The following is a 23,302-nucleotide window of genomic DNA, read 5'->3' on the forward strand; positions in this document are numbered from 1 at the left end:
ATTTAATCATGACTAATTATTGTTATCATTATTTTTACCTACAGGGAAAAGGGCCTGGTATCAATAATGGTATGTACAGAAACATTACATGTTTGCCAAAGGTGCACGGATATCGCGTCCAATTAAAATGAACAACACAACACACATGGAATGTGCATCACTCAACCAACATTAAAGGGGATGCCAACACAAAAGGAATCTTTTCTCCAGCTATTTCAGTCTGGAGATTTAAACATCAGGAAGAACTGTGGCACCGATATCGAAAATACATTGAAACAAACACATACACATTCTCGTAACTCTAATAGCTGTCAACATGCACAAGCCTAGTTTAAAATGACTAGTGTTTCCCATCGATTTTATGCCTCCTCTGTTCCAACGGGTAGAAAGATCAGAATAGATTGGCCTATCAGGACAAACTCATAGCACTGACGGCACATTTAGCTGCCAAATGCAGCTGCCAGAGATGGTCATTATTTTTGAGAACACCTACACTTTCCAGGTGCTACCAATTGATGATTAAAGAAATTCACAAGGGACAAGGTATGGAATATATACTGTATCTATTATAGAAGCTAGTTTGGTCAAGTCAAATCAGATTCTGGGAGAACAAATCGTATTTTTTTCAAACATTATTTATGCCTCTGGACCATTTGTTTGCTCTTGTATGGAAAGAATGTAATGCGACAAACAAAAATGACTTGCCAAAGTGGACAATTTTATTTCATTAACATTAAAAATTGTACATGTTGCATACTCATCACTGTAATTACATAATGTGGGCTTTTCAAATAATAGAATGTTCTAACAATAGAAAGCCGATGAACAAAGTAGAAAAATAATTGTTTTTTGTACGCTGAAAAGTGGGATTGGAATTCATGTCTTCTTCTTACATTGACAGGGAAATCTGGCAGGCAACTCCATCCAATCCATTGAATAAAACAGTGGTTTAATAAGCATATGAACTACTAATATTCCGTAGGAAAAGTCACTGTTTTTTAAAATGTCTGTCGGCGTACATACCGTTTGTTGCATGGTTGAAACCTAAATATTAAAATATCTAAATACTGTTCCAATAATGACTGGAATAGTGTCTGTTAATTTATTACCTGGAATATTAAAGTCATATCCATCCTCCATCAGTTTGTACTGTATATCCAAAGGACCAAAACAGTTTTGCCTGTAAAGTGAGTGCATTAAGTAGGACCATATGAACATACCTGAACACAGCAATCTTTCAATATCCCTTTACACTTGGTTGAGGTGATAATGAGAATTGGTGTTGCATGCGATAAGGTGTCTGTGAGAGGGTGGAGAAGTGACAACCAATAAGGTATAGCGTCAACTTGACTAAAGTTGGCACCTGTGAAACTTTCTTTAAAAGCTTTTAACTTTAAGGTGGCATTCCCTTAAGTTAAGTTTTTCTTAAAACTAGACAATTTATTCACACAATTAAATTAACCTCACAAAAGTTCTGATTAAACTGATTAAAACACTACAATGTTTTAAACAAAATTCACTTTCGATTTTTTAACTTGAAATATATATATTTAGGCATAAACAAACAACTTTTTTGAGGCTAATGTTTAGGTCTCACCACAAGTTGCACTTTAGATGGACAACTGTTAGTCAAGGGGGTTAAATATGTAACTGACTGCAACAGTTTATATAATTCCTATCGATATTTTAATTCTAAAAATTACATGTTTAATTTCTTTGTTTTAAGAATTAACTTTAAATATCGTTTCTATATTGTGATCCTTTAGTTTCACAGTATACTGTCTACATTATTAAAATATGTATATCTTTGCAATAAAACATACTTATTATATATAATATATTTATATTATTTTTACGGTTGTGTAAATATGTAAAAGAAAAAAAATGTAGATTAAATATATCTTTTTTTTTTACTTGTTGTACTTTAACATTTAAGATTTTATATTAAGAATTCCTACTTTCAATTTTGCATCAGTTTATGCGTTTTCTTTAAGGCAAATTTACCTAATAACACTTTATAATAACATATTTTTTTCATCCTACTATCTGACCTCTGGACCGAAGACGCCACAAAATGGACACAGTGGCCGCTTTAAAAATGTATTTGCCAAACCCTGATCCTGGTCTCGTGAAAAACGGTTCTGCCTAAAACTGCATTTATATCTTGGACCGTTTTACTGTGAAGCTGCAGCTGTAATTCAGTCTGAGCATCAAAGTGACAAAGAAAGATTAAAAAAGTGATATTTTATATTGGAATCCTAGAGAAGGTTGTAACATTTATTTTTCCTTTACTTTCATTCATTATTCTTCGTGTTTGCGTGGATCTTACCTCCTCTGCGGTTGAGTTTGGCGTAGCCGGGTGCGTATCCGTTGGAAAAGACAGACGAGCTGGTGAACGCAGTGTGAGGCAGAGCAGACGCTAGTGGCTCGTCACACTTTGCTGAGCAGTGACATAAGATATGGAGAGCAGGGAGAAAGATGAGGAGACAAGGGGAATGTGGTAGAAGGAACAGGAACAGGGAGGAAGACAAAAAGAAAAAAAGTTAAGTTACATTTACAAACGGATCATGATTACAACATAATTCATATTGATGGACTCACTATGTCATGTATAAAACACTAAAATATGAATCAACTAACGTATTTTTTATAAATGTATGGAACATACAGTGTTTTTGATGCTCGTTATACAATCCATCTTTTTGTCAGTTTGTTTCCTTAAAGTACTTCTACAAATCTCCCTCCAGGCCACAAGACGCCTTCAAGACACACACCTCTCACGTATAAAAGCACCAAAGCGCAGATCCATCAACAGTTGAATTAAGTATGTGATGTTGTGTTTAAGGTCAAACTCTTTACAAGGAACATTACCAGCAAGTATTGTGGTGAGTTTCTATATAACTCCAACCTTCACAGCTGTGCCTCAAATGTATACTCTCTTATAGTTTGGTGCTGAAGTGCATTTTTCGCTGTCTGGTATGATGAATTGTGACCAAGAAATTGTTAAGTTCATCGTCGACCTTGGCTCAGCTAAGACATTTTTAAGTGTTTTGTTTTTTTCCTCGCCTTAAAAGAAAGAGCAGTGTCTTACAAGAGGTAGGTTCTCTCTACATGCACACAAGCGCACACAAACGCATCTGTGGGTCTATTTTTCCACAACTACATTAGGCTGCATGCAGACAGAAGAGTGCATCGTCTGACAAGCCAAGCAGAAGCAGTCGATATTGCTATGCCAGGACACAATATGGATGTGTAAACGAGTTCATGAGATCTTCTGAGACACCCACAGTCCTGAACATGTTGGTGGCAGGTGGCAGACTAAACTTAAAACATCACAATAAGAAAACATCAAAAACTTTACACTAGCTTTTAAGTGTTTGTGCTGATTAATTCCTGACATAATGCGAGTCATTAAGGGGGATATATATATATAGATATATATATATATCTATATCTATATATATATATAGATATATATATATAAAGGGATGTGAAAATCTTCAACGGTTTATATTTTTATATCTTTATATATATATATAAAGGGATGTGAAAAGCTTCAATGGTTGAAGTCATACAAAGCATGCCGAAAGCACATTATTGTTATTTTTCACCCAATTCTACAGCTCTTAATATATTTGAGGTGGGTTCCGATATACAGTACTCTTTATATGGTGTCAACAAGACAAAAGTACGACACACATAAGAGATCTTAGAATGGCCCTGAAATGGCAACACCTCATCAAATATATTAAGTAAATGATCTTATTATTATTTGTTTTAACTCTGCATTTATCAGATTCTGTTATTAAATGGTAATCTGTTGATGTAAGTGTGTCTTAAATAGATCTTGGACTTCTATTACAAAGTATTAGTACAAAAAACTCTCTTTTAATTTAAATATTTACATTAGAAATTTTCATTAAGCCCAGCCCACTGAAGGTTTGTCACCATGGGTCATCAATCCCAACGTCTTCACCTCTGAAGGACTCGTTGTATTAGCAAGATTACAGATGGCTGGAGGGGGACTGAAGCCATTATTGAGTCATAATGGACTCCGCTCTTGTAACCTCTCGCTCACCCAGATTTCAGACAGGGGAGAACTTTATAAAGTAATATATTCAAAACCAGGTCATGAAGAGGGACTTACTGCACCTTGGAGAGGAAGACTTTAACATTTGAAACATGTGAGTGAGTCAGGAGACTCACATTAGTTGACCCCAAATCTGTTATTTGATTATTTAAATTGTTTAAACATAACATTTCACTTAAACACAAATATTTCACAATACTCCAAACAAGTGCATTTAATTATAAACCAAGAATATTGTTATTACAAATGACGCTTTTACAGAATATCAGTGATATTTTTGAGAAAAAAGAATCAGTGCGGCCAGTCACGTACAACACGAAAGAAGTCAGAGAAGGAGGGCAGAAAAAAAGTTGATAAGGTAAGCAGAGCAGGAAATATACTGTTTGTAAGAGGGGTTGTGTGTGTGTGTGTGTGTGTGTGCCTGTGTGGAAGCAATCAACACAGGCTGCCTCTTCTTATTGAGTCACACATGTGCACACGCAACTTGCTCCAGCAGCCTTGTGTCTCAATAGGGTTCTCAACACTTATGGCAGCTACACACGAACAGGTCAGGACTCGTGTACACACACTCACACACAAACACACACCTGCACACTCACACACCTCTGCACACATAAAATGAGTAGCAGGTGAGAGCAAATGGATGGCATGGGAAAGAGGAGTTAATGGGGAGAAAGTGGGTTTTGCAGGATGGATGAGAGTAGGCGTTGAGAGATATATTGTTCATTTCTTCAATGCCACTACTTATTTCCCTCAGGGTCCTCGATTATAAATGATAATGCTTCTATTCAAAACACAAACCACTTTAACACATCTCCAAAAAAAAAACAACAACAAAATAGATAAACCTGCTTTACTTGAGTATACTTTTTGGATACAAGATGAGGCAAAAGATCATGTAAATGACTATAATTCAATGACCACCCTTATAAAAGCAGAATCATTTTCAAAAGATAAGGTGTCGCCGTTTTCAACATCAAAATGTCTTCTCGGATTTCCGTGGTGGTCACAAATACATTATTGTTGACTGCCACGTATTGATTTTCAGTCTTGATGCGTGCATGACATCAATCCTGCTCCCCTGAATAGCAATGCGCTCGCACTCGTTCTGAGTGTCATCTGAAGCTGTAAACAGGACAGAAATGTTTAATTCCGAGTTCCTAAATGTGCTTGACACGATTACCAATATTCAGCATCTTCAATTAACACAAGTCTTCCTACTCTGGCTCAACTGAGTCTTGGTATTCATCAGTGGATTTGCTCTTCTCATGAGGGACAACGGAATGGTGATATGGTCAGTAGACCTGCTCAGACCCAAACTACTCTTCAATAGGGACGGGTATAATTTAGGTTTTATCTGATTTCTGTGCCAAATCTTTACTTTTAAAACAGACTTGAATGATCAAAGAAATTAAGAAAAATGAATAACATGAAATTTACATTCTTCTATTGTAACAAACTTTCTGCTATGTTGAGAGCTATGGGAAAGCTGTGATTCAGCATCATGAATGTTTTCTTTGAAGACATGTTGAATGTTTGAATTGTTTACAACCAAAATAATGCTCAGAAATGTGCATTGCTTTTCAGTCTAGTTACAACTTTTTATGTCTGACTCAGTTCATTATTGTACCGAGTATAAGAACCCATCCCTCCTCTTCAATCCCTTTGAAATCAACCAACCTCAGCAGAATTATCAGCACACCACCTCCTCTAAATTTATTGTAGACCCAACAGTGTGACAGCAATTCCATGCAGAGATGCATGGTCTCACAAATACAGAAGATAGAGAATATACATCAGAAAACCGTCATGTGTGACCACACATGGAAAGTGCACTCATGTGAGCGGCATGACCAGGTTATCGTCCAGCCTTTCATGAATGCAGGACACATGGCCGGATTTCCATGGCTCATGTTTGCACTCTTTTCAGCTGATATTTGCCCGTGTCTTTAGTACGCTGTAGGGTTCTGTATGTCGGGATTATTTAGGACGAGCAAATGACTACAATATCCAAATGCAAATGTCAGACTGTTTCCCCGGGGAGTGAGGGCCAGATGGTTTCATGCTGCAGAAATGATAACACACAGATACCAGGTGGGCAAGCATGGAGACAGAGTGATAGATAAGATTGGAAAAAAAGGATCATAGAAATTGAGAGGAAAGAAAAGAGGGCTCTTTCAAACATTTTCCTGGTGACCTTTAAGGACAGGTAAATAGCAAGATTCTGAAAAATGGTCAGCTGGCTGCTGCTGTTTCCAGAAACATAGGGTGACATAAACATAACTTGCTGCTGTTAAAAAGCATCCCGTCAAAAGTTGAAAATGAATGAAATGTCAAATTTGTGATCAGTTTTTGCCATTTCCTCGCATTTACCGGGCTTAACATTAAAACGTTTTATTACGTTATAAACATGCATTTGACCACTGATCATCAACAAAACTGTTATTTTTATTCCTTCAAGGATGTTCAAAAATATCTTCAAAAAGCAAAAGCTGAACAACCTTAGCTTAAATAATGGTGAGGCTTTTTATTATTTGTTACTTAATGTCGCAGCCGTGCTCAAGGGACTAACCCCTTGTAGCTAGTGCCACACTAATGATGATGAATTAACTAACACAGCGGCCAGTGATCCCACATTTCCTTGCATTTATGTCAAACATTCTCTTTGGTTTGCAAAAATAAATAAAATATTTTTAAAGAAATGTGAAGTCAGAAAATCAGCTACTCTAATTGCGATACCATAGTTATCGGTCAGAGAGTGAATCCCCCCCACGGTGGATGAGTTCAAATACAAATAACAAATGAGGTCTTGTTTAAAACAAACAATATAGGGCATACAAAGTTAAATAAGGCAAAGTAAGCCTCTTGTGATGGAGTAAGAGCTGAGCCAAAATGCATAGTTTTATTTATGTCACATGAATCAAGTCCATTTCATGAATCTAACATTGACATGATTGGAGTATCTGATTGGGTTGGGAACAGTTTGATAATGTGATGCCATTAGGCGATAATGATAGTATCACGATATCTTCTCATCTTTTTCTTCAGGCCTCTGCTGACGCCTACTTTACCTTCATTTACCGGATAAGCGCCCCCCCAAAAACAAACCAGGAGAGATGAAGTACTGACGGTGACAACGGCTTAAATCCATTATGTGTGTCGTTCTAAAATAGCGCTACTTTCCCGTCAGTGTATCGATTGTTTTTTTGCGACAGAGAGCACAACCATGTATTGCAATATTGATTTATTTTCCCCACCTCTAGTACCAAAGGATGGTCATTCACCTATATAAATCCAATATTCCAGATTGGAATGGAAAAGTTGTATTCTATTATTAGGGGTCATGTATTATTTTATTCCCTGCAAGACAGAAGTTAGTCTCAAAAAAAGATTTGAAAGATCCAAAGTAAGATCTTGTATACACTTTCCTGAATGTCATCAGCACACAAAAATCCATAGTCATCAATCCTGGCTACACTTTAGTTACAATCAACCACTTCAGGTTATTGTTGTTCTCACCTTTCTGTCTTTTTGGGAGATTACCGTATTGACCCAAGTCATCGGTATTGAGTAGCAAAGAAGCCGCTTAATAAATGAATCGATGAGCTCGGCTTGAATTGGAAAAGCAGCCTGAAGAGAAATCTTTAGTTTTGAAATGGTCATCAATTAATAAACAAAGATGACGACTGCAATGGACACATGTAAATGTAGCTGGTATTTTTTTTTTTGAAGGTGAGAAAAAATGGCATATAGCTGGGGAATTTTAAGCATGTCTGACCTCTCAACAACACAGTCCTGCAGTTTTCCTACTTGAGGGCTTTTGTTCTGGACTGGAGTCATGAGCTCAGTGGAAGCTGTCAAAATTGCCAAAAGCTACATGAACATGAGGAGTGGATCTGTTTCCACACGCCTTTGGTCTCTGGTGTGAGCGAGGGGTCTCTTCTTATTGTTTTTCCTTCCCTGTTTTTATACCCAAGGTGGTCTAAAGCCACAATGTATTTTTGTATACAGCCAGAAAATAGCATACGTGCTTACTTCATCGTTTAGGTGTAGGTAGCTTCAGGTAAAATTTAAATGAAAATGAATAATGGACACAAACAGAACATGTTCAAACTTGAGGCTTTCAGTTTAAGTTACAGTATAACTTCATTTAATTTAATATTATTTGAATACTCTCAGAAAAATGGAATTAATATTTTAAGCTCTATTAATACTTTAGTCTCATTGTACAATATCTTTTTTTCTCTTCTGGATGTTTATTGTATTTCAGGGGTATTTATATGATCTTAGAATAGGGATTCTATAAGATGATACCGTTTTTCTGAAATCATAAAATTTATATAGATCTGATTCACATTCTGGGCGAACAGTGGCGCAGTGGTAAGCATGATCTCCTCGCAGCCAGGAGGTTGCTGGTTCGCTTCCAGTTTGAGGGGCAGGAAACTTATGACCTTCTGTGTGGAATTTGTTTGTTCATCCCGTGCTGCGTGGGTTTACTCCGGGCACTCCAGTTTTCTCCAAATCCAATCCAAAAACACACAGAGGTTGATTGGGAACTTGTCCATAGGAATGAGTGTGTGTGTGAATGGTTGTGTGTCACCGTCTGTCCTGTAACAGGCAGTTCTGTCCAGGGTTTCCCCCATCTCTCACCCGGAAACTGGGATATGATTGAACCCCACCGCGGCCTCCAAAAAGGAAAAGATGGCACAGAAAATGAATGAATCACAATTCTGTTTATCCTGAGGGGATTTATTATTATTTTATGACCAAATAATGAAGATTAAAAAGTCAAATAAGTGCATATTTCCTGCTACGTCGACAGCAGGCTATATGCCATATCTTTGCTTGAGCTGTTAAACTAAATTTCCTGCTCCAAATTCATTTTTCATGTCTTGGAACCATCAACTAACACATTTTGACATCAGTGTATTTGCGCCGTGCCAATGTGAGCGCAGACCAAGAACATAATAAAATATTTTGGATGCATTAGCCATGCTGCATGACAGATGCAGGCAACACACATTTTAAAATTCCATATTTACACCTAATTTTGAGCATGAACTTAACCATGACGTTAATAAGAATATTGATTTTTTTTCTTCCATTTATGTATTCTTGTAAGAGAACCACTCCACAGATTTATCATTGGGAATAATGCTACTTCACCTTATCTTTAATTTTAATTAAAGTAGAAATGTATTTCTATTTTCTATTTTTGGCGTACATTTTAATTAAAGTAAATTACCATTAAAAAGGCTTTGCATTATTATTAAACCGAAACATAAATAAAACGGGATAGTTGATAAATCACTTGTTCAAATCAGGAGATTCAACAATTATAAAATATAGAAGTCAAAATATTATATTTGAAACCATAAGTCTTGACTTGAACAAATCCAGTTACAGTTCACCAGAAACTCTTGCCCAAGACTTTTTTTTAACTCTTCTCTGTAATGTGCTCTGACCTGTCGACTGGACTCCAGGTCAGATCAGTTATAGCTGCCTGGTTTAATGAACTCCCAACCTCCACTGTTCTGCTCAGAACCACATGAACCAAAGCCCTGCTGCCTCTCATAGAAAGTTTCGGGCAGCATAATGATGCGTGTCAAAGCGTGCTGAGGTTGTCCGTGTTGCCATGAACGTTACCATTAAAGAACAAGTTCTGTTCTTTTGAAATTGCAGTTCGTTTATATCTTGACACATCCACACATTGAAATAGATAAAGCGGTTTCCACCAAGAATATGATTCAGTGAGGATTCTGAATGATTGACAAGTGTGTTGGTCTGTCCCATCTGATTGACAATAGGAGATTGCAATGCCGATCTGCCCTTTCATCTTCTTCGCCAAAGCTGTACTCATCCTCTTCCTTCGTCTACATTGTAAATTGACATCAGGGTAGACTAGATGTTTTTCTTTTCAAAAAGAAGAGGCTAGTCAATCAAATCAAATATAATTTACCACTCCTGTCGTCCCTGGATAAATCCCTATCATCTTCTCAAAACAACTCCACGCGACGTGACGAGTCACTTGACATGTTGACGACAAAGGTATTCGTTGATTCCAACAATGACAGTAATCATACAGCTGATATTGGAGCAGGAACTGCTAGACCAATCGAAACCCAACTTTACAGGTGAATCACAAGGCTTTATTTCGTAGCCTTAGAAGAGGACTTAGTAGAAAATTAATAAAGTTTTATATTTAATATAATTTGTCAAAATGATTGATTCTGACATTTTTATTTAACTTTTTGTATGAACAGTTCTTATATGATTTCTTCTTATGACTATACTATACTTAGTACGGCTGCATATTGGCAAGAAGCTGATGATACAATACAGATAAGGATACATGTGTTAAGATACGATATACTGTAGGAAGATCGATATATTGTTTCTTATAAAGAATTGAACTGTACAAAAAACTTCAAATCATTGTTAACATTCAATGCTTTATTTATTTTCTACTAATGCTTAACATCAGCCATTTTAGATGCTCATAACTTAGACTTGACTAGTGGCTGGAGGTTTAATTGCAGCACACAAATGGATGAACGCTGTAAATACTTTAAAATACGTTTTAATTGTAAATAAAAAAAACCCGAAAGATTGTCTTTTATACAAACACTATTGAAATATAAAACATCAAATAACTCCCCTAATACTTACTATATCAAATTAAATAATACAAAACTACTGTTTTGTTTCCGTCTATAATGTCAAGGTTACAGATAACAGAAAAGTTTTTTTCAGTTGTATAACAGCCATTCTAATTATGTTTTTTTTTCTCATTGTCCATTCTTTATTTCTGTTCCATGATCCCTCACAATAGCCACTGTTTAAAATATGGCCTTGGGAATTGAATTTCTACTTAAACTACAGCAGAGTTCTTATTTATACTCATTTAATATTGAACATCACTTCTTCCTCCTCTTCAGCATATACATCCGAAATATAATTGTTAAAATGTATTGTGGCAATAATAAACAAAAACAACGACAACACAAAGCAAGCTAAAATGCTTCATCTTTTTTGAATTCCATCATCTAAATATGCGTTACTACAAATATTTTTCAATACAAATACAATTCAATGAATCAATCGTTGCATTAACTTTACATTTTTGTTACACACACACAACATTTTCATCCAGGCCTTGACAAAAGAAGACTAAACTGAACATTGTTGAACATCAACACATTAAGGGAGACAGCCATAGGAAACTCCTTCATCCACTAGTGATTAATTTCTGACAAGCAAGTCCAACAACTGTTCGGTTTTGGAGGGTTTCTGTTCATAATTTGGATCTGAAACTTCAGGCTCCAGCCATGTGTGACGCCACAGCACTCTTGATCAGTCTGTACGCCTCAGTTTGATGTTTTAAGTGCAGACAGGAAGCTACAATTTGGCCTTTTTTTTTGTACTTTGGCAGCCAAAATCTAAAACCTAAATAACCATCTTCTTCTTTCAAACTTCAGTCCCCTCAATAATTCTGCTTTATTCTTCAATACTAACGTTAATCGCACACCATGACAGCAGAAACTGTGATGGAGATCTAAAACGGTGGTGCATACATGTAGCTTACACACAAGCCCCGAGGAGGTGAAAGCTCATATAACACCAAGGATAAAAGGACTTTTTCAGTGACATATATTTTTATAGAGCCATAAAAATGTTGATGAGCAAGAATCTCAAGGACACTTATTGTCAAATAAGGTTGTAAACATGAGGATAGAGATGCGTAGAATAAGATGAGTCTGCATGTAGAGATTCTGAAACTTTGACCAGCAGCATCGCTGCAGCTTCAGTTCGGTCACACACTAAATAGAGCCTCTAAAAGGTGAAGAGGTCCATTTGTACGCGCAAGGCTGAATCAAATGTCTTCAGAAGCTTTCATTACATTTTCAGAAACAAACTGAAACTCATTAGCGGTTCACTCACAAACGCAGCCGGACATTTGGCAATCGATGAAGGCATTCCAGCAGTGCGCCAATTATCAGGGACTTCAGGAATTGTGAACTTTGCCAAATCATTCACTTGATCACAATTCCTTTACGCATCACAGTAATCTATTTTTACATGGGTTCCATTATCTGACTCGAAGTGAACCAACATTGTGCGACTACAGTAGTGACAGATCAGAGAGACTCATCAGTGCTTCATCATTTCAGTATCGTAGAAGAGAAAACGAGGGCAGACCATCTTGCTGCAGGTCTTCACCATGAGGCTGCACAACCATCTCCAAACAGCAGTGAATTATTATTACACACATGTGGGAATGCCTTTCATTTCAGAGGCCATTAAAATACCATCAAGCAGAACCCATACTGGGACTGTGGGCATTGCCTTATTGGTCAGCAGTCATATTAGCGTCAAATAGGCTCAAATAGCAAAACAAATAGATGCATCTCTTTCAATTTAAGAGCTTCAGCAGCTTAACTACACCAAATTATTCTCAAAATAATTCTCAAACAAGAAACACCACAAGGTATTTTCATTCACAAACACTATGTGTGCCATCCCCGGCTTTATAACAGGCAATAACCAGTCACATTATATACTGTGAGGTGCCTTGGAGTAAAAAAAAAAGAGGTTTAAAAAAGTTTCCTATGATCAAAGAAAGATCAAAGATTGTAAGTAAAGATTTTCCAAAGATCGTTACAGTGAATCTCTTCCTTTAATGGCCGACTATAATGATCTTAAGTATTTATTTATTTTTTTTTATTTTTTTTTTTTAAGCACTTTGTGACCCTCTATAAATATTAATTACTTCTCTATAAATACGAATTAATTACTTACTTACTAACTATGTGTAGAACAAGATAAAATAAGTTATTTAAACATAATAAACCATAAAAACCCTATTTAATCACCTTCTTAATAGAATCAAAAGCTCACACCTGTCAAGGTGTATAAATATCCTCAATTCTGCACCATGAGTCAATCTCTGTGCAATAAAGGAATAAGTCGGATTCCTCGATACTCTCAGTCCACTTCGCCACAAATCCTGATCCTAACTTTCATGTCATCGAGACTATAAAGAAGATTTGTTGGCAATACAATAACTGAGACCCATAATATCTCTCAAGCCACTTCTGTCTACAACAAAATCTGTCACACAACGAAACAATAGCAGTAAATAAGGTATGTCTCGCTTATAATTGAAATAATCTTTGGTTCACTTTCTTAGGTAAAGATGTTGAAATCATAGGAATACAGAATCTTAAAATAAATACTTAACTTTACCTTACTAAACTAGACTTCACTAAAACCAAATGACTATTCTGACAGAATCATTCTGAATCACCTGCACATTACACATATCAATCAGCAGAAATACTGATTTACTTCTGTAAGGTATTTTAAAATTCACTTTATGTGTTCCGATATTAGGTTTTGTATAGACTTCTTTTCCATGTATGTGTTGAACCTGTTGCAAGATTTATGTTGAATTATTGTGATTGAAAATGTAACTTTTATTAGGAAAGAGGACAAAACATTTCAGCCATTTTACTTCTACATAAATAAACCTTGACAACCTGTTATAGATGGATAAACTAGTACCTGCCATAAGAGGGTAAAAAATAAAAAACATGAGTCAGCTAGACTCAGTCAGATAGAAAACTTTCCTTCTCTTCTCCTCTAATTAGACGGGCTGCGTATATTCACTATGAAAATAAACTAAATTAAACTGTTACTAAATTAAACTCGGTTTTCTCTTCAACTAATGAGCTTTTTGAATTGCAAAACATTCACTTTATCTTAGATGTTATTAATAAAGAAAACTAAGACAATTACTAAACGATAAAGTCCAATATATATACTGTATGTATATATATATATATATATATATATATATAGTAACAACTATGTATACTCAACTAGACAGCAATCAAAAGAAAGCATTGATTTAAGCAAGAAGTTCAAAGAAGTTCTTTCTCTTTAATAAGTGCACATCCTATTGGCATTCATGGAAGAATGAAATGACGAATGATGGAGGAAAATTATTCGCAAAAAGAAAAGGAAAGAACTCTGATTTCAGGTTGTCTGGAATCTTATTAGAGATTAACTTTTAAAAGTTCAATGCTGCATAATAAGCGCTCGAATGTGCCTTTCCATTTATTTTGAGCACCGTAATCTTTTCCTTCCAACGTTTCTCATTTTAACAGGAAAGTCTGACTGACAGTCTTGTCAAAGACGTTAAGAACAATCGGAGCATTGTTGGAGGTTTCGTCTTAAGAAGAGCAGCCATAAACTCAATAAGAATTACAAAAGAAGAATGAAAGATTAACGAGACCACACAATTCAAAGGGATTCATTCGGTAATTTGATATAGTGATTAGTTATTTAATTTATTGTTTTTTTTAACAGCAAGTACGTGTACAGGAGTCTGATACAGGACTTTGTGGACTGGAGTGAGAGGAACCACTTGCAGCTGAACACCTCAAAGACCAAGGAGCTGGTCTTGGACTTTGGGAGGTCCAAGAAAAGTACCTCGGTGTGTGGCTGGACAGTAAACTGGACTGGTCCTGCAACACAGACCATGTGTATAAGAAAGTTCAGAGTAGACTGTACTTTCTGAGGAGGCTCCGATCATTTTACATCTGCAGGAAACTCTTCTGCATGTTCTAACAGTCTGTGGTGGCCAGTGTTTTATGCTGTGGTGTGTTGTGGTGGGTGTCTAAGAGGAGTGTCAACAGGTTGATCAGGAGGACTGACTCTGTGGGTTGAAGCTGGACTCACTGGTGACAGTTGCAGAGAGAAGATCTCTGGAGAATCAACTGTCCATTATGGTTGATGACAGTCATTCTCTCAACACTGTCATCAGAGAAGCAGATGGAGTGCACGAATGCTCCTTCCTAGATGCAACACTAATAGACTCAGGGACTCATTCATTCCTCCTGCTCAGACTACCAACAGCCAAAACAAACCGCTTCAAACACTCATTCATCCCCTCATCCATCTTGCTACTTAACTTCACACAGTACAGGCAGACCCACCAACTCACATAGCCAATCCCACAGTATCTTGTATATGCTTTTATATGTTATTTTATGTTATTTATATTTTGTTGTATGGTTGTGTGTCACTGTTTGTCTTAGATGCAGCAAAACCAATTGCCCCATGGGGCGAAATAAAAATCTTGAATTAGACTGCATAATTCCGTGTTTGGGGGCAGGAGCAGAGTGAAAGGATGTATTCCATGTTAGTCTTTGTATCCTTTTATCATTTTCTTTGCTTTTTTTCCTCTGATCTTTGTTCTTTATACTTTGTCATCCCTTTCACTTTTGTTTTGTTTTGCCCTTTGTTCTTGTTTTTATGGAACTTTGTGTTCCAAAATGGAAACCCAATTCCCTGAAGGAGATCTCCAGAGAGATTGATAAAGTCCATCCATCCATCCATCCATCCATCCATCCATCCATCCATCCCAACACAGAGCCAAAAAAAGAAAACTATCTTAAAAAAAAGGCATACTGTTTTGCTGCAATCAGCAGCAGGAGATTTTGTATATGTAAAATAAAACTTATATAATCAGGTTGGTTATATATACCTGTATATATGAGTGAGTATATATATTTAAATAAAGGGAATTCCCTTTGATAAATTGGTCGATGGATGTACTGAAGGTGACCATAAAGGCTCAAAGATCATGTCCCACCATCCCTTCATCAATTGAACCCTTGAGCCAGTGTTCAGGTGTTCAAGGGATCCATTTGTAATTCCGTCAATGAGTAAGTTAGAAACTGTCATACAATCATTTTTCTGCTTTTCAACAATTTCAGCTCCACATACAAGAGATATGGAGACGACCTTGACGAGGCACACATAGTGATGGGAAAATGCTGAGCTAATATCATCCTATCATATTTTCCAACCAGTTCTATTATTAGACTTGTATCACTGCCGGTGTTTTCATCACTGCTTGTAAAAAGGAAATGAATGTTGGGGTACAGATGACTTCAGGCCAGTTAACTATCTTTGAAGGAGTAAAATGCCAACCCCGACCTTGAGCAATAATAACTCCAGTTTGTGTTTGGTGGAAACCTTGGAGAAAGATCATTAATAGCTTGTGAAACCGCGAACGAAGATACAACGGGAACCTAAAAGCTCTGTGCTTTCTGACTTTAAATAAAAAATAAAATGTGTCACTTTAAAAAACAGATCTGATTTCTATGCTTTGTTTAAGTTAAAGTCATCAAGTCAGATTTCAAATAGAAGGAAATCCACGTAGAAATGATCAGTCTCAGTAAATTAACAGTATTGTCCTATTAGATATAAACTGAACTGAACTGATGCGAGAGAGAGAGTTTGTTATCCAAAATATCCATCCTGTTTAATAGCCAACACACTCCAACATACACATGATGCGCTGATGGTAAAGGAAGCCCAGCAATAATTAGACATGAACTCTATTTGCTAATGACCTTGAGCACTAGACCTACGGCAGGCTGACAAATTAGGGTTCTCACTCTGTGCCAGCGAGGGCTCTCACAGGTTAATAGGAATCAGGTGTGTGTGTGTGTGTGTGTGTGTCTGTGTGTGTGTGTGTGTGCGTGTGTGCGTGTGTGAGACAGAACGACAGAGTAAAACAGGTTGAATTTGCTTAAATGCGAGTGTGTGTGCAGCTAGACTCTCAGGCTAATGGAAAACCGAGCTGAGCTTAATCCTCAGCGGTGACAAGAATTATTGCATTGTTCTCCTATGGCAGTAATACATGGCATTGTTCACAGGCATTAGCGTTGGCCTGGCAATGCAAAATGGGTCTTATTACAGTTGTCTTTGTTTGCCTTGAGGCAATAAAGCGCTAACTTGTTTGTCGTGGATTATCTGATCATTTTGGAGCTAGAGATGCAAACAACATCTGCTGATCTGCACCCAGACCATCACCTTTCGCTGCCAATAGAAGGATTAGAAAAATGCTACTATGGAAACACATGTGTGGCAGTCCATCATCTAGTCTCCCGTCTGTTAGAATCAATCTTTTTTTTTCTTTTCAATCACTCCTATCCTTTCTGTCCTATGGATTTTTATCACATACTTTTACCTGCAATGTCATCTTGCCAACTCCATTTCAGTCTCTTCACTCCGTCTCTCGATAGGTAAATTGAGAAGAAAGTTTCTGCTAGAATTGATTCTCAAGTTTTTTTTAAAACTTTGGGGGTAAAAAACTCATTTTTGCAGAACAGAGTAGAAACCATAGCTATTTAAAATGACATTGATTACAAAACACTATAATTAAAACACACAACAGTAGATAAGAATAAAAATATCATACACAAGAAAAAACAAGAGGCTCAGCTTGAGTTATTCAGAATTCTTGTTTGCACATAATCATGCATGTTTAAGCAAATCATTGTGTTCTCGCACAACCTCATTTTCTGTTTAATGGTGACAATTCATGATGATTTATTCATCACTTCCTTCTGACTGGCAACGTTTGAGAGTGTGTTTGTCACAAGCAAAGCAATCCTGCATAAATCATGCAAAAATAAAAATAAAATAAAAATAATTCTCATTAACAGCAAGTACATATCAAAAGGAAAGTCAATAAATGTAATTCTTGTGAAGAAATAATAAAAATCCATGACATTGTATAATTGCCTCTGTGTTCCATCACTGTCATGGTAAGAATTCCTCTCCTGGCATTATTACATCGATATTCCTGTAATATATTTGGCTTTTAATGTGAAATTAGTCTCGCCATTCAAGACAGTAAATTCAGCCTGGAATTTTCATATCAGGGAGAAGCATGAAATGAAGGTTTCTGTGATGTTTGCAGAAAGGATAGTCTGCCTCTAAATGCTTTTCTCTCTTGGTCATGGGAAACTAGTAGCATAACACTATGATTTTGTTTAAAAAAAAAAAAATACACTATGATGCACGATGCAATATATTAGACCGATTAGACCGGTAAAATAAATCATATTCTTAATGTATTCTAGTGTTTTCCTCTCAAAAATGTTTAGAATGTTATATTAGAAAGACATTATTAGAAAGTGTACAGTTAAGTTTAAATACTTTCTTCACTTTAAATTAAAACATTTTATTTTATTTAACCTGTCTGCTTAAGACCTTGACTCTTGCAGGCAGTTCAGTGATGTCAATAAAGAAACAGTGTATTTTTAATGGCAAGAACACACGTGTGTTAGAGGGTTGGATGTAAAACAGTGGGTAATGCATAAATTACAATAAAAAAATATGCTATTATTTAATACAATTAAAAAACATTTCATTTTGTTTCATGCGTATTATTTACAATAATTTATTAATTAAAATGAATTTGTCATAATATGCCAGGTTCTAATTCTGGGACTTTCCATAAAGAAAACATTAAATCTTTGTTAGCAATGGCCTGGAAACATGTATTAAGTAATTCACAAAACTCCAATTAAGAGTTGATCTTTTCAACCTCGTTCATTTCTGAGAGCCAATGAAGTGGACCCAAAACAAAAGACGGCACTTAAGTTGAACGACCATTCATCTTCTGACTCACCATGATATAATGTTTTTTTCAAGCGTCATTGTTAGTGCAAGTGCCTTTCAGCATCGGACACCATCCACATCTCTTTCTCATCAGGCAGTTTTCTTAACTTTTATACTCCTTTTATTATATATTTTTTAATCTCTACCGCATGATGATGTATAATGTTGAATAAAATAATTTATTTCATGGAGACGCACAACACAGGAAGATTTTTAAGACACTTAAACTAGCAGGAGTGAGTCAAAACAACCCAGCAGACACAACCAATGTTAAGAGTTGATCTCCCCTCAGCCTTCTCAAGCATTATGAGTCGTCACCTCTGTGTGTGCAGCTGATGCACACTTCTCCCTGTGTGTCTATCACAGAGCCATCTTTGTCTTGACTGGATACGCTCTGAACTGTTGGTGAGAGTGTGTGTGTGTGTGTGTGTGCAGGAGTGTGATTGATGGAGCTGCAGTGCTACTGCGGAGAGAAAGACCAATGCTGGGTCGGATCGCAGTGATAGTAAATGCTCAGCAGCGGGTACAGATGGAAAGAGACAGAGGGCACGCGGAGGTTTGCGATGACACAGCCTCCTAAACCTTTTGAAAAGCTCCAAAACAAGATGGATTTGATATGAGAAGACACAACAGAGAATGATAAGATGAGATATGCTCTAACAAAATAATTACTCTAGAGTCTGTTCTTTTTCTGATATACTCTCTTGCTTTTTTTTTTAAAGCTAATAGAAGGAAAAGGGGATAATTAAACACAGTAAAAAAAAAATCTCTTTTAATGTCAGATCTGCCACATAAAACATGATTATTCAACTTTAAATGCCAAGTCAACATCCATAGTGTTGGGACCATCGATTCAAAAGATTTTGATTTATAAATTTGTCTTCAGTACTTTCCCATCATCACAGATTGGAATGATCCAATACCTGATACAAATTACAAACTAATAGCTAATATTGGAAAATGCTCATAGTTTAACAGCGATCAAAGTGCTTCTTAAAGATTAGTAAAATTAGCAAAACATGTATTCATCTCTTGTGAATCTTCTGTAACTATTCTTTAGATTTTATTATTTCATTCAAGCTCACATTGTGAATATAATAATTTGGGGAAAAATTGAACATAAATTATATGTTTAATACAATCTAGTCAAATGAATACTGATGGTCAATATCATTATTTAAGTAGAGACATTATTTCTTACGGAGCCCTGTAGGTGACATGGATCATTTTTCTTCATCATCCATGTCACCTACATATCTCGTGCTTCTCGTATCTCATGAAATTCACTTCTAGTGTTATTTTAACGCACTAGTTCAAAATACTTGAGCTAAGAAGGACCAGAAATATTCTCCAGTAACGATGGTGAAGGAGTTTTTTTTAGTGACCTTGTTTTCACCAAAATAAACAAGTCTTTTTCAAATCACGTTGGAAAATGTTTATAACTGAAGCGATTTAATTTGGCCACTAGATTAGCCAAGCCAATAAAGTTAATTTATTCGACAAGCAGTTATAAACATATACATCCATTATGGAAAATATTAGTTTCACAGTGTGATCCTGTGAGTATCCTGTAAGATCAAGTCATTCTCATTCATTGTTCAATAATTCTTTCACCTCCATCTTTTTCAGCTTCTTAGTTTTTCAATCGATCACTTGGTCATCAATGAACTAAATCATAATAAACAAATGAATACGTGCATCGCTCAATGAACAGACAAACAGATAATAAAAGCACCGAAGGAACAAATATTTTCAATTTACAATATACTCAAATCGCTCATAGCGCACAGCTTCCAAAACAAAAGCACACCGGATCAGGAAGCTGGCCCTCACGAGATGACCTGTCCCCATGCCAACGAACACACTAAACCAATCATCTAGTGGCTAAACTAAAGAACTACAGTTACAAATATTGAATACGTGATTAAAAAAAAGACTTGTTTATTTTGGTGAAAACAAAGTCACTAAACATAACTTCTTTGCCATCACTTCTAGAGGATATCCCTGGTCCTTATAAGCTTACATATAGTGAGATTTTTTTTCAGATTGATGAATAAATAAAATTCTAAGGACTCAAAAGTGTAACAGTTCCACCTGTTCTGAGGTCTGTTGGGTAGTGCTTTCATTCAGTTTGCCTTGGATTGACATCTAAAGCAAAGGTTTTTAAACTCAATCTTAATGTGCACGAAAGAGCTTTAGAATATTATAATTGTTTTATAGCAAATGGAGATATGAAATGCCAAACGTTCATCCAGAAACTTCCAAACAATACAAGAGGATTACATGAAAAAAGTCTGTTGTAAATGGTAATACTAGGATAAAAAATAATTGTATTTATTGTGAAATAAGCCTAAAAGATTCAAAAAACATTAGTGAGGATCCAGATTGTTTTAAACACATTGGCCCCTCCTGCGACACCCCTCACCCACTCATTTTCCCAGTTTCGGCAACTGCTTCTTGCTTAACACATAATCATCGGCTTAGATCTTCAGCCAAACTCTTTTCAATCAGACAGGAAGGATCCATTCAGTGCTGAAGGTCACAGCTAATTACCGTAAATTGAGAATATGTTGCAGTTAGACTTTCCCCCCCCTCGCACATCAGACTCATTCTAAATCTGCAACTATAAAATACACTGTTTTTTCCTCTTCCATTTTCCTTTTGAATTCTTCCCACCTCACACTTCCCCTCATTACAATTCAAGCCATGATGCATGTCAGAGAAGAGGGATAGACAGAGAAAACAGAGAGAGCATGTTAAAGGAATGAAAGCAAAGGAGTGACAAAGGCACAGTACAGTATGTCGATTCTTGGGGAGCCTGTGGGATCTCACTGTTCTCCGATAGCATCTCAAGCTCGAAAGTCCCTGTAAGATACTTGGAATAAAGATGTAGCAGTCAGATTCCCCACGACTTTGGGCAGCCACCGTATAGATTTCTTTCAAACACAGTTTGATATCTGTAATATAATTGAAAGGCAATTCAACATAAGATTGGAGGGTATATGTTTGAATATCAATGAATTAATGTTAACATGTTTCACGATACTTTTAACGCTTCAACATGAGAAGATTACGAGACAGAGAAGGTGGAAGACAAGATCATGACTCAAGTTAAATGTGATAAATAATCAGCTAAGACCAGCAGTGCTAATGTAAAACCAGCATTAAAGAAAACACCCATTCAAATAATCACCAGCCCTGTCATTGTTCCTTAATAAAAAACGCATTAAAAATCTAAATAAAATGAATCAATTAATATCCAAGAGGTTGAAACGCGAGGCAACTGGGCTGTGTAGAGTTCTAGAACGACGTTCTATCTTTTTTGGAACGGAAGAAGCTTCTCAGATGAGGAGCGAAACGTCGTCCTACAACTCTTCACAGTCCAGTTGACTCACTTTGAAAATCAATTAATATGTTACACATTTTGAAATATCTGTTGCTATCTTTTTTCAAAATAGTTTTGGAGGGTCTTTGATAGTCTGGCAACCTGCCTCTTGTCCAAAGTAGCTTGGATGTTACCTCCATTAACGATTGATCAGGTCAGAAGTGAGATGAAAGTCTGACCTGTTTTGTTCATTTTGTTCCTTCGTTAATGCATTCAAAACCAGGTGACCAACTACTTTGACTTAAATGAGCAGATGGCAAGATGCGGCTCACATCCTTGTCATAACCATCCATCACGGTGAAGGCTTTAAGACGACCATTTGGCAGAGCCGAACAGGCAGAGGAGTGCCTGATCGTGCTCGGATTATACATCACGCATAAAGGTGGACATCGACATGCATGTGGTGTAGAGCAGAGGCTTCCGAGTCACGCCCACTATCAGAATCTTGTCGATGACTGTGATGAATGCCTGGATGGCGAGGTTCTTAAACATGCATAACTGACTGATTAACCTTCTTGTACGAAGCATCAGATGAAATTGCAACCTGCCAGGCATCACGATGGAACAAAAGTGAGCACTGAATCTGAATGGTTTCATTAGACATCCAGCTGGGTAGAGCAGGTGTGCAATGAAAGAGAAAAGGCCTATTAGAAGAACAGCATGTTACTTGTTGTTTCACCGAGAGAACTTGACTTTTGGAGCGGTAAATCCTTTCTTTTATCATAAAGTAAATGTGATAAGACTGATGGAGACAGTTTTGCTTGAGCGGCCTGACATGGTGAATTAATTGTAATTATTTCATCATTTCTGTCTTCCAACAGTGATTTCTTCATCAATGAGAAAACATTTTTACACCATTTATTTAAAAAATATTGCTTCTTAAAAGACTCTTGTAAAAGAGTGGGTGTAGATTATGAGCTGCCTACGACGATGTTGTTGCTTTTTCTCATGGGAGCGCGTAATAGAGAGGCTGTTAAAGATAGTTGAAAATGTCAATGGAAAATGTCAGCCAACGATACAAACATCTCAAAATACCCTTTCATCTGTGAGACTGCAAACTTGAAGCTTAAGAGGCAGCCAGTAGTGGGATAAACACACTTCTATAAACACAGCTTTTAAAAGTGACATGAGGTGTATATATTAAAACATTAATAACACAATGGTCCAGACAATCATTGACTTGGATTGTAATCCAACCTTCAAGTTATGTTAGCATTGCAATGGTATTTCGATATAAAAATTATTTATTTATTTGGGGATATACTCTTGTACTGTTCCTTCACTACACCTCCACAGAAGTTCACTCCTTCAAGATTACTAAAAGAAAGAGATGTGTGACAGAT

The 23,302-nt window shown here is 36.4% G+C and overlaps 1 protein-coding gene across 2 annotated transcripts in view; it reads right to left on the minus strand.

Annotated features, from left to right (window-relative positions):
• Nucleotides 1-23,302, minus strand: part of cntnap2a (contactin associated protein 2a) — a 283,671-nt gene that overhangs the window by 161,102 nt on the left and 99,267 nt on the right. For both annotated transcript variants that reach the window (XM_087789051.1, XM_087789050.1), the window contains exon 2: nt 2,330-2,440. In XM_087789051.1, coding sequence (XP_087645177.1) covers nt 2,330-2,440 — 111 coding nt within the window. The remainder of the gene's footprint in view (nt 1-2,329; nt 2,441-23,302) is intronic.

The sequence above is a fragment of the Callionymus lyra genome, chromosome 4 (genome assembly GCF_982586985.1).
Source record: "Callionymus lyra chromosome 4, fCalLyr1.hap1.1, whole genome shotgun sequence".
NCBI lineage: Eukaryota > Metazoa > Chordata > Actinopteri > Syngnathiformes > Callionymidae > Callionymus > Callionymus lyra.